The 12493-nt window shown below is 42.1% G+C and overlaps 1 protein-coding gene across 8 annotated transcripts in view; it reads right to left on the reverse strand.

Moving 5' to 3' along the window:
* Positions 1 to 12493, reverse strand: part of CCAR1 (cell division cycle and apoptosis regulator 1) — a 77275-nt gene that overhangs the window by 37682 nt on the left and 27100 nt on the right. For all 8 annotated transcript variants that reach the window (XM_050805194.1, XM_050805195.1, XM_050805199.1 and 5 more), the window contains 5 exons: positions 10470 to 10584; positions 10178 to 10370; positions 4748 to 4877; positions 4329 to 4490; positions 236 to 461 (listed from right to left, as the gene is read on the reverse strand). In XM_050805194.1, coding sequence (XP_050661151.1) covers positions 236 to 461; positions 4329 to 4490; positions 4748 to 4877; positions 10178 to 10370; positions 10470 to 10584 — 826 coding nt within the window. The remainder of the gene's footprint in view (positions 1 to 235; positions 462 to 4328; positions 4491 to 4747; positions 4878 to 10177; positions 10371 to 10469; positions 10585 to 12493) is intronic.

Genomic DNA, 12493 nt, shown 5'->3' on the forward strand with positions numbered 1-12493 from the left:
ACTTTATCTTCACATTTTTATGAGATTTTAAATGTTAGAATAACTAGTTTTACAGCTCAAGAGATGAGGCAAAGAGAGCTGAAATTAAATTATATAACCAAAATAGGATCAAGCAGTCAAGAAGAAAACAGGTATTTGGGTCTACCTAACACTTTCTGAAGGATAATTCTACATACCCTTTTATTATGAATAACTGCTAAGAAATTTAAGCTGCATATCACAGTTGAATACAAACCTTTGCACTGTATAAGTGGTCGGCATCTGGTGGATCAAGAATGGCCATATTTTTTTCTAAGGACTCTACTTCTCTGTGCATTACATAAAAATTGCAGTAATTTCCCAGCTGAAATGGTCTTGACAAAGGGAAAGCATCCACCCATGTAAACTGAGCATCAAAAAAGTCACTAGGTATATACAAATTCTGATAACGGCGCCTTAGTTCCATCATGTCACAACTGGGACTGAAAAACAGACATAAGTAGTGAGTAAAGAGCCTTAATAAAAATGTTACACAAACATTCACTCGATTCTGTAGCAAATACAATTTCATATGGTAAAAAGTAAGCTGAAAAAGGACAAAGTCAGTTACCAATGAGCTATAGATTTGGATAGAGACATATGAAAATATTACTTTCAAATTTGTATACTCAAAGTTTTGAATAAATAGTATTCTCAGTGTTATCCTTATTTCGTTACTTTTTGTTACAGAAGACCCTTTGAAATAACTTGAACCTCAGCTCCAGAAAAGATCTGTACAAAAGCAGGTTTTCCTCAGTTGGAACTGTGGATTACTGGAAAATTATGGTTCATGTTGAAAGGATACAAAACATCAATGAGAGTGGTACCAAATTAGTATTTCTGTATGCCCCTCAGTCAGGTTTTCAGAGTGTAGAAAAACTATGGAACTTTTATTTTACTACAGTAAGTTCCTAGATCAACCATACTTACATTCAAAATTAAATACAAAAATCCACACAAAAGGAAAATTCATATATTCCTTGGATTATCTGCACCTCCACACCCCTTTCTCTGTGAATGATTAAGATCCATACCTGATTATTATGTATAGAGGGCATAAATTTCTTGTCTTTTAAATCTCGTACTGATTTTTTAAAGGATCATTTCCTTTTTCCTAAGAAGTAGAGTTTTTAAAAGAGAGGAACTGAAAGGTCAATCTGGCAAAAGGTTAAGAGATGTCTGTTAAAAGTATAATGTAAGACGAAAAGACAACTACATTGTCTTTTTTAAAGACAACTAAAGGCAGAAGTTGAAAGATGAAGTAATCTACATGTAGAGATGTCTTTATTTGAAGTATAAAAATACAGAGCAATAAACTTGTCAGATAATAGACTATTATCTACCTACCTATTTATCTATTTATCTATTTTATCTACAGACAGAATCTATCTATCCATCTATCCATCTATCCATCCATCCATCCATCCATCCATCCATCCATCCATCCATCCATCTATCCATCCATCCAATCTACAGACAGAATCTTGCCCTGTCGCCCAGGCCAGAGTGCAATGTGGCATACTCATAGCTTGCTGTAACCTGAATTCCTAGGCTCAAGCAATCTTTCCATGTCAGCCTCCAAGTATTATAGCTAGGACTACAGGTGCACTACCATATGTGGGTAACTTCTACTTTTTGTAGAGGTGAGGTCTCACTATATGCCTAGGCTGGTCTCAAACTCCTGGCCTCAAGTGATTCTTCCACCTTGGCCTCCTAAAGTGCTGGATTATAGGTGTGAGCCACCAGTGCCAGGCCTGTAATTATACTTTATTTGGACATGATTCTGCTGTCAAAATAATAAAAACGTGAAACAAGTATCTGAGTTTTGTTTTTAAGGAAGTGTGACAAAAAGAAAATATGTATAATTGTTTCCCAATTTCGCATCACCAGAATTTTTGAAGTCATGTTTTACCCCACAGGAGTAAAATTTATAATAAAACAAAAGATGTAAGTACAAATAAATCATTTCATGGGCATGAAGTTTCTTATAATCATATTAGTGTAAGAAAATCTTGATTTATACAACTACAAATGAGAAGTATGGAAACTTTAAAATCATTTTTACTTGCAAGAGATCCACTTAATGTTCTGGGAATTTACTTCAAAGTGGTAAAACTAAACTGTGAAGGTCTAATTTATTATTATTATTTTTCTTTATTTTTTGAGACAGAGTCTCCCTCTGTCGCCCAGGCTGGATTGCAGTGGTGCAATTTCAGTTCACTGCAACCTCTGTCTTCCGGGTTCAAGTGATTCTCCTGCCTCAGCCTCCCAAGAAACTGGGATTACAGGCACTCACCACCATGCCCAACTAAGTTTTGTATTTTTTAGTAGAGTCGGGGTTTCACCATGTTGGCCAGGCTGGTCTTGAACTCCTGACCTCAAGTGATCTGCCCACCTCAGACTCCCAAAGTGCTGGGATTACAGGCATCAGCCACTGCACTTGGCCCCTGAAGGTCTAATTTAGAAGAAGCTAAATAGCTGTTCAATTTCATATCCTATGCATCAACTCTTCCCAAAAAAGCATTCAATATTGAGAACAGATGGGTTAAAATCAGAGCTCCCCTATTTAATATCTTTGAGGCTGTGAAAGCGGTGTTGGTTTCAACTGGTTTCTCTGAAATATGCAGACTACAGATTTTTAAGTATAACAGTAAACAGCTATAAGAAGAAAACTAGTGTAAATGAAGAGTAGTTGCTGGGCCAGGTGTGGTGGCTCACGCTTGTAATCTCAGCACTTTGGGAGGCCGAGGCGATTGGATCACCTGAGGCAAGGAGTTTGAGATCAGCCTGGCCAACATGGTGAAACCCTGTCTCTACTAAAAACACAAAATGAGCCGGGTGTGGTGGCGCATTCCTGTAATCCCAGCTACTCGCGAGGCTAAGGCAGGAGAATTGCTTGAACCCGGGAGGCAGAGGTTGCTGTGAGCCAAGATCGCCCCATTGCTCTCCAGCCTGGGCAACAAGAGCGAAACTCCATCTTGAAGAAAAAAACAAAAAAAGTAGTAGGTGCTGATTTGACCATAAGTAAGAGTAAATGAACACCAACTACGTAACATAATTAAGCAAAGTCACCAAACAAAATTTTCTTGGCATTAAGTAGCTTGACTAAAATTCACTGGGTTACTAAATCTAGAACTGAACATACAGAAATTTTAACCACTGATAGGCAAGTATTATGAATGGTAATTATCACTCTGTTTAAATGTAATAATATCATCTTAGGCCACTGCATTGCATACAGCTATCTGCTTTTAGCTCAACAGCCTTGAACGCTGCTTTTAATGATTTTCCTGTTTTACGGTCAATTTGTTTTTTTTCCATCTATTCATCTATTACCTAAGTTGCCACCACAACCCACCATTAATTTCTGAGACTATACAACTGCCACACAATGGGTTAAGTCCTTTGGATACATGAACTAAACCTCACAATAATTCTGCTAGTTAATATTACCTTTTTTTTTTTGTAGGTAAACATCAGAAGTTCCTGGTAAATTGGCCAGGTACAGTGACTCATACCTGTAATCCCAGCACTTTGGGAGGGCGAGGCAGGTGGATCGCTTGAGGTTAGGAGTTCGAAACAAGCCTAGCCAACATGGTGAAACCCCATCCCTACTAAAAATACAAAAATTAGCTGGGTGTGGTGCTGAGCACCTGTAATCCCAGCTACTAGGGAGGCTGAGGCAGGAGAATAGCTTGAACCCAGGAAGTGGAGGCTGCAGTGAGCTGAGATCACGACACTGCACTCCAGCATGGGTGACAGATCTCAAAAAAAAAAAAAAAAAAAAAAAGGAAGAGAAACTCCTGGTAATTTGTCATGACTTCTGATTCAAAGGGTGAATAATATATTTATGTATATACATACACATACACTATACATGTGAATACATTATGTATGTGAATATATATGCATATCTATGTTTCTATTATACTACACTGCCACAGCTAAACTTGAAATAATTGGTTTACTACTGTATTATTGCCTCATCACATGCAATGGACTATACTTGATCTTCAAGTTATCAGTAAGTCTAGATCTTAACTGATTCTAACTTTAGGGGAATAACTTTATGACAAAGGAATTTCCTTGAGGGGCTGTCTTTTTCAATACCAGTTGATTTCCTTCATGGGGATATAAAAATAATGCAGCATAGTAGAGAATTAAGTTATTTCAAATTGCATTTCTGCGCTTACATGAAGAACACTAACTGTCGGGAAATCAATGTTGCAAGAAAAATATCTCTGTAACATATTCTGTCAAATTATACGAAATTAGTAACTCAAGAAAACAATGGGTGGGGAATAACCTACCAATCCAAAGAAAACTTTGAAAACTGAACTGTGTAGCGTGGAACAACACGTCGAACTCTCCGAGGTGATCGTTCTCGCTCTCTTCGTGGAGATCTTTCCCGGGAACGTTTCCTCTGAGGTGATCTTTCTCTCGATCTACGTCTTTCTCTCTCTCTCTCACGACTGAAAGCAAATTTTTCTAAAATTACTAATATTTCTAATATTATGGAAAAGCTCTTCAACGAAGTAGAGTAGGTAATATAAGCAAGATTCCACAGTATATTTGTTTTAACTTTTTAAAATTTGTAGTAAAATAGACATAACACAAAATTCAGCATTTTAAAATTTTATATTATAAGCACATAGTTCAGTGGCATTAACTATGCTTACATTGTTGTACAACCATTGCCACCATCCACAGTATACTTTAGAAAATATACCTTCGATCATCTTTTCTGTTAGGCACTTGATCCCCTCTGTCATTTCTTCCTGAAAATCGGGATGGGGGATCTAATCGTCGTGCTGGTTGTGGCTGTGAAACTATACGAACAGGAGGCTGCAATAAACCAGCTTTAAAAGATAAAATAAAAAAATGTTTAGCGTGTCTAAACAAAGTTCAAAAGTACCTGATAAAATTAGATGAACAAAGTTAAATAACTGAGAGTCACTAAAATTGTTTTTTCAAAGTTGGCCTGTTAATATATATTTTCAAATAATAGGTACTGGCTGGGTGCAGTAGCTCATGCCTGTAATCCCAGCTCTTTGGGAGGCCGAGGTGGGTGGATCACCTGAAGTCAAGAGTTTCAGACCAGCCTGGCCGACATGGTGAAACCCTGTCTCTACTAAAAATGCATAAATTAGCTGGGAGTGGTGGTGGGTGCCTGTAATACCAGCTAATCAGGAGTCTAAGGCAGGAGAATCGCTTGAACCCAAGAGACGAGGCTGCAGTGAGCTGAGATCGTACCACTGCACTCTAGCCTGGGCGGCAGAAGCAAAACTGTGTCTCAAAAAAAAAAAAAAAGAATAGGTACTGTCAGGTCAGGCACGGTGGCTCACACCTGTAAGTCCAGCACTTTGGGAGGCAGAGGCGGGCGGATCACGAGGTCAGGAGTTCGAGATCAGCCTGGCCAATATGGTGAAAACCCGTCTTTACTAAAAATACAAAAAAATTAGCCAGGCGTGGTGGCGCGTTCCTGTAATCCCAGCTACTCAGGAGGCTGAGGCAGGAGAATCACTTGAACCTGGAAGGCAGAGGTTGCAGTGAGCTGAGATTGTGCTACTAAACTCCAACCTGGGCCACAGGGCGAGACACTGTGTTTAAAAAAAAAAAAAAAAAGCTGGGCGCAGTGGCTCAAGCCTGTAATCCCAGCACTTTGGGAGGCCGAGACGGGCGGATCACGATGTCAGGAGTTCGAGACCATCCTGGCTAACACGGTGAAACCCCGTCTCTACTAAAAAATACAAAAAACTAGCCGGGCGAGGTGGTGGGCGCCTGTAGTCCCAGCTACTCGGGAGGCTGAGGCAGGAGAATGGCGTAAAAACCCGGGAGGCGGAGCTTGCAATGAGCTGAGATCCGGCCACTGCACTCCAGCCTGGGCGACACAGCAAGACTCCGTCTCAAAAAAAAAAAAAAAAAAAATTACCTTTTTTTTGAGACAGGGTCTCACTCTATTGCCCCAGTTGGAGTGCAGTAGTGCAATCATGGCTTATTGCAGCCTCACCTCCCAGGCTCAAGCAATCCTCCCATCTCAACATCCAAAGCAGCTGGGACATAGGCATGCACCACTAAAACCAGCTAATTTTTTTAAAAATTTCTTTGAGGAGACGGGGTCTCCCTCTGTTGCCCAGGTGGGGCACTATCTTGACGAATTCTTCCCAATACTGAAAATCAACAATTTCATTTTGAAATAGTATAAATATTTCCAGGTAGGAATAGTACAAATTTACCTTCTTTACTACAATGCACACTTAATTTATGGAAAGATGTATAATATATGCGAAGTTGTAAGTATTTTAGACAGATTAACTAGAACAAGTAACTAAGTCCTTTACAACATAGATTAAAATACTCATTCCCCCTTTCAACATCTGATCACGCCATAAGGACTAAAAAAAGTGTTTTTCTTTAAAAGTTGCTCAACCTCAGTAAAATGATTCACAGTAAACATCTCTAAAGTAGACAGAACTATTACACATCACAGAAAATAAACACAAGCACAAATAATTTCATTCTTCCTGGCCGGGCGCGGTGGCTCAAGCCTGTAATCCCAGCACTTTGGGAGGCCGAGACGGGCGGATCACGAGGTCAGGAGATCGAGACCATCCTGGCTAACACAGTGAAACCCCGTCTCTACTAAAAAATACAAAAAACTAGCCGGGTGAGGTGGCGGGCGCCTGAAGTCCCAGCTACTCGGGAGGCTGAGGCAGGAGAATGGCGTAGACCCGGGAGGCGGAGCTTGCAGTGAGCTGAGATCCGGCCACTGCACTCCAGCCTGGGCGACAGAGCGAGACCCCGTCTCCAAAAAAAAAAATAAATAAAATAAATTTCATTCTTCCCAACTGATAACATGATATATGGGATCCCACACCTCTGCACTAGAACAGTTTTCTGACGCTGGTCTATGACAATGATATTAACTCCTAGTAGGAAGCCTAGTATGGTGATCACCTGAATTACTGCTCTGCAGTTTGTAGCAGGAAAAAAATCTCTCCACTACTATGTTTCCTAAAAAATTAGTTCAGTATGGTCTGATTTTTATTATGAATGGAAAAATGTGTATGTCAGTAGGATTCTTATGCATTGTTATGCTCATCTCCCTTTTCATGTCCCTGTCATCCCAGAAACATATAGGGAGCTTTCAATTTTGGAACACCCTCACTGGGACTTCTCCTTTAAGAAATACTCCATGGGGAATTGTAAAAGTGGCACAGGAGAAGCCGGGTGCGGTGGCTCACGCCTGTAATCCCAGCACTTTGGGAGGCCAAGGTGGGCAGATCACGAGGTCAGGAGAGCAAGACCCTCCTGGCTAACATGGTGAAACCCCATCTCTACTAAAAAAATAAAAAATAAAAAATTAGCCGGGCGTGGTGGCGGGCGCCTGTAGTCCCAGCTACTTGGGAGGCTGAGGCAGGAGAATGGCGTGAACCTGGGAGGCGGAGCTTGCAGCGAACTGAGATCATGCCACTGCACTACAGCCTTGGAGACACAGCAAGACTCCATCTCAAAAATAAAAAGACACAGGAGTCAGCTTGAAAAAATTCTTACAAACTATACATATAAAGGATCAAAAAGAAAACAACTGAATATAAAACAAAGGATAAATAAAAAAACCCATGAGGCCACAGTAAAAAAAGAAAAGACCTAACATAAAGCAAGAATTGGATGCAGTAAGAAGGATGAATAAGCCAGGCATGGTGGCTCATGCTTGTAATCCCAGCACTCTGGGAACCTGAGGGGAGTGGATCACCTGAAAGTCAGGAGTTTGAAACTGGTCTGGCCAACAGGGTGAAACCTCGTCTCTACTAAAAATACAAAAAATTAGCCGGGCATGTTGGCGGACACCTGTAATCCCAGCTACTTGGGAGGCGGAGGTTGCGGTGAGCCGAGATCAAACCATTGCACTCCAGCCTGGGCAACAAGAGCAAAACTCCATCTCAAAAAAAAAAAGAGTCTCACACACAAAATGTCATAAAAGTAGAATCACACATTATGTTCGAAACCAAACAAGGATGCATACAAGAAAATGAGTTACAAATGGTTGTTGTGCAATTTGTGAGACAGGGTCTTGCTCTGTCACCCAGGCTGGAGTGCAGTTGTGCAATCTTGCCTCACTGCAACCTCCGCCCGCTGGGCTCAAGTGATCCTTTCACATCAGCCTGTGTACACCATCACGCCTGGCTATTTCTTGGATTTTTAGTAGAGATGGAGTCTCACCATGTTGCCCAGGCTGATCTCGAACTCCTGAGCTCAAGCAATCTGTCCACCTCAGTCTCCCAAAGTGCTGGGATTACAGGTGTGAGCCACTGCCCTGCTACCAGACACAATGTTGTATTTTTTTGACCTGAGTAGTGATTACATAGGTGTTCATTAAATAACTCATTATACTGTAATCTGTCATTTTGCTATGTATCATCATCTACAATAACAAAGAAAATGCAGGCTGGGAGCAGTGTCTCACACCTGTAATCTCGGCACTTTCGGAGGCCAAGACAGGCAGATTACTTGACTCCAGGAGTTCAAGACTAGCTCGGGCAACATGGCAAAACCCTGTCTCTACAAAAAAGTACAAAAATTAGAGGGGGGCTGAGACAGGAGGATTGCTTAAGGCCAGGAGGTCGAGGCTGCAGTGAGCTGAAATCACACGACTGCACCCATGCCTGAGTGACAGACCGATACCTTGTCTCCAAAAAAGAAAATGCAGCCTGGGCATCATGGTGAAACCCCGTCTCTACAAAAGATATAACAATTAGGCTGGCAGGGTGGCGTGCACCTGTAGTCCCAGCTACTCAAGGAAGCTGAGGTAGCAGGATCACTTGAGCTGGGGAGGCGGAGGTTGCAGTGAGCCAAGATTACACCACTGCACTCTAGCCTTGGTGACAGAGAGAAACCCTGCCTCAAAAAAAAAAAAAAAAAAAAAAAAAAAAAAACATGTCACAATCACACTTTTTAATGCCAATTAAGTAGGCTTCTTTAAGCTAAGGCTAACTGTCATCTTTTTCTCTTTTTTTTTGAGACAGTTTCGCTGTTATCACCCAGACTGGAGTGCAATGGCGTGATCTGGGCTAACTGTAACCTCTGCCTCCTGGGTTCAAGTGATTCTCCTGCCTCAGTCTCCAGAGTAGCTGTGGTTACAGGCGCCTGCCACCATGAGCCAGTTAACTTTTGCATTTTTCCAAAAGTGCTGGGATTACGGTGTGAGCCACCACACCCAGCCCTATGTATTATTTTAAACACTGTTTTTATAAGAACACATCTGGATCGGGTGCAGTGGCTCATGCCTGTAATCCTAGCACTTTGGGAGGCCAAAGTGGGTGGAAAACTTGAAGTCAGGAGTTCGAGACCAGCCTGGCCAACGTGGAGAAACCCTATATATACGGCCGGGCGCGGTGGCTCAAGCCTGTAATCCCAGCACTTTGGGAGGCCGAGGCGGGTGGATCACGAAGTCAGGAGATCGAGACTATCCTGGCTAACATGGTGAAACCCCGTCTCTACTAAAAATACAAAAAACTAGCTGGGCGTGGTGGCGGGCACCTGTAGTCTCAACTACTTGGGAGGCTGAGGCGGGAGAATGGCGTGAACCCGGGAGGCGGAGCTTGCAGTGAGCTGAGATCACGCCACTGCACTCCAGCCTGGGAGACACAGCGAGACTCCGTCTCAAAAAAAAAAAAAAAAGAAACCCTGTATCTACTAAAAATACAAAAATTTGCCAGGAATGGTGGCACATGCCTATAGTCCCAGCTACTTGGGAGGCTGAGGCAGGAGAATAGCTTGAACCTGGGAGGCTGAGGTTGCAGTGAGCCCAGATTGCAGCACTCCAGCCTGGGTGACAGAGTGAAAAAGAACACATCTGGAGTTTCAAACAATCAATTGGCAAAAAAACTTAAAACTCAGCAAATTCATTTGATGTGGTATGGTTTAATAAGTAATTTAATAGTTTTGATATTTAAGTCCACAAGGGTGTATCTTTTAATTTCTTATCATTAAGAGAAAAAAAAAATACTTCCACATAGCTATGGAAGTAGATGTGTCCTATTCAGGATTCTTTAGGCTTCAAGTTTTCTTGAAATCCCTGCCTATTTTTGAAATTAAAAGCATAGTTATATTAACAACTAAAAAGTTACATATTCGTCTGAAACAAAAGCAAAGATACCTTTCTGCTGAGGCTGCTGTAATAAGGGCTGTGGTTGAGTCTGCAATAGTGGTGTAATAGAAGCTGCTGAAATCTGTGCCTGCAGCAATGACTGGGGCTGGGGCTGAGTCTGAACACCAAATGTTGTCTGTGGTGCAATTGGCTGAAGTACAGCAGGAGGAGTCTTCAGTAACGGCTGGGTTTGCGACTGATTCTTCAATTAAAAAATGAAAGAATAAGAAAAAATAAACTTTGTGAATTAGAAGACTCACTTACCAAGCTTCTATAATACCTAACTCAGTATTTTCTGTACCTGATTTGGTAGTGTTTGAATTCTCTGTGCATTCCATTTAAAAGGCATATTAGGATTATAAGTAGCTTCAACCAATACTCTGTCACCTACTTGGGGGGTTTTCCCTTTGACAGCACTGTAAAAAAAAGAAAAAAATAAGTTAAATATAAATACAATTAAAATAGATTTCTCCCCAAAATGATTTACATAGTTAGTACTTTAAAGTAAACTGTATTTCAAAAAAAATGAACAGTAAACTATATCAGAAACGGAAGCCTGGAAAGCTCTTTTAAAAGATGAGGCTGGGTGCGGTGGTTCATGCCTGTAATCCCAGCACTTTGGGAGGCTGAGACGGGCAAGTCACTGGAGGTCAGGAGTTCAAGATCACCCTGGTCAACATGGTGAAACCCTGTCTCTAGTAGTAATACAAAAATTAGCCGAGCGTGGTGGCGCACACCTGTAATCTCAACTACTCAAGAGGCTGAGGCAGGAGAATTACTTGAACCCGGGTGGTGGAGGTTCCAGTGAGCTGAGATCGTGCCACTGCATTCCAGCCTCGGTGACAGATGAGACTCGGTTTCAAACAAAAATAAATAAAATAAAATAAAATAACAATAACAATAAAAAGTAGTTGGGGGATGGGAGCAGTAGATCACGCCTGTAATCTCAGCACTTTAGGAGGCCAAGGTGGGCAGATCACTTAAGCAGTTCAACACCAGCCTGGCTAACATGGTGAAACCCCATCTCTACTAAAAACACAAAAATTAGCTGGGTACGAATCGCCTGTACCCGAGAGGCGGAGGTGGCAGTGAGCTAATATCGCCCACTGCACTCCAGCCTGGGCAAGAGTGAGACTCATCTCAAAAAAAGTAATAATAATAAAAGAGGCCGGGCGCAGTGGCTCACGCCTGTAATCTCAACACTTTGGGAGACCAAGGCAGGTGGATCATGAGGTCAGGAGTTCAAGACCAGTCTGGTCAAGATGGTGAAACCCTATCCCTACTAAAAATACAAAAATTAGCCGGGTGTGGTGGCAGGAGTAATCCCAGCTACTTGGGAGGCTGAGGCAGGAGAATCGCTTGAACCTGGGAGGCAGAGGTTGTAGTGAGCCAATATTGCGCTACTGCACTGCTGCCTGGGCGACAGAGTGATACTCCATCTCAAAATACATAAATTAATTAAAATTTTAAAAATAAAAAAATAAGAAAAAGTAAAAGTAGACGGCCAGGTACAGTGGCTCATGCCTCTAATGCCGTAACTTTAAAAACCAAACGGATCACTTGAGATCAAGAGTTCAAGACCAGCTTGGGCAATATTGTGAGATCACATTTCTACAAAAAATTTAAAAATTAGTCTTTATGTCTAGATCTGAAGAAAAAGGAAAAAAAAAAATAGTTGCCAGGCGTGGTGGCTCACGCCTGTAATCCCAGTACTTTGGGAGGCTGAGGCAGGTGGATCATCTGAGATCAGAAGTTCAAGACCAGCCTGGTCAACGTGGTGAAACCCTGTCTCTATTAAATATACAAAAATTAGCTGGGCGTGGTGGCGGGCACCTGTAATCCCAGCTACTCAGGAGGCTGAGGCAGGAGAATCCTTTGAAGCCGGGAGGTGGAGGTTGCAGTGAGCCGAGATTGCACTGCAACCTGGGCAACAAAAGCGAAATTTGCTCTCAAAAAAAAAAAAAAAAAAAGTTGGGCATGGTAGCATGGACCTAGAGTCCCAGCTACTTGAGAGGCTGAAGCAGGAGGATCCCTTGAACCCGGGAATTTGAGGCTGCAGTGAGCTATGACTGCACTTCTAGACCCCAGCCTGGGCAAAAGAGCAAGACCCCATCTCAAAAAATATAATAAAAAGGGCCGAGCATGGTGGCTCACGCCTGTAATCCCAGGTCTTTGGGAGGCCGAGATGGGTGGATCACAAGGTCAGCAGTTCGAGACCAGCCTGACCAACACGGTGAAACCCCGTCTCTACTAAAAATAAAAAAAAATTAGCCGGGTGTGGTGGTGGGCACCTGTAATCCCAGCACTTTGGGAAGCTGAGGCGGG

The sequence above is a fragment of the Macaca thibetana genome, chromosome 9, assembly GCF_024542745.1.
Source record: "Macaca thibetana thibetana isolate TM-01 chromosome 9, ASM2454274v1, whole genome shotgun sequence".
Classification (NCBI taxonomy): Eukaryota; Metazoa; Chordata; class Mammalia; order Primates; family Cercopithecidae; genus Macaca; species Macaca thibetana.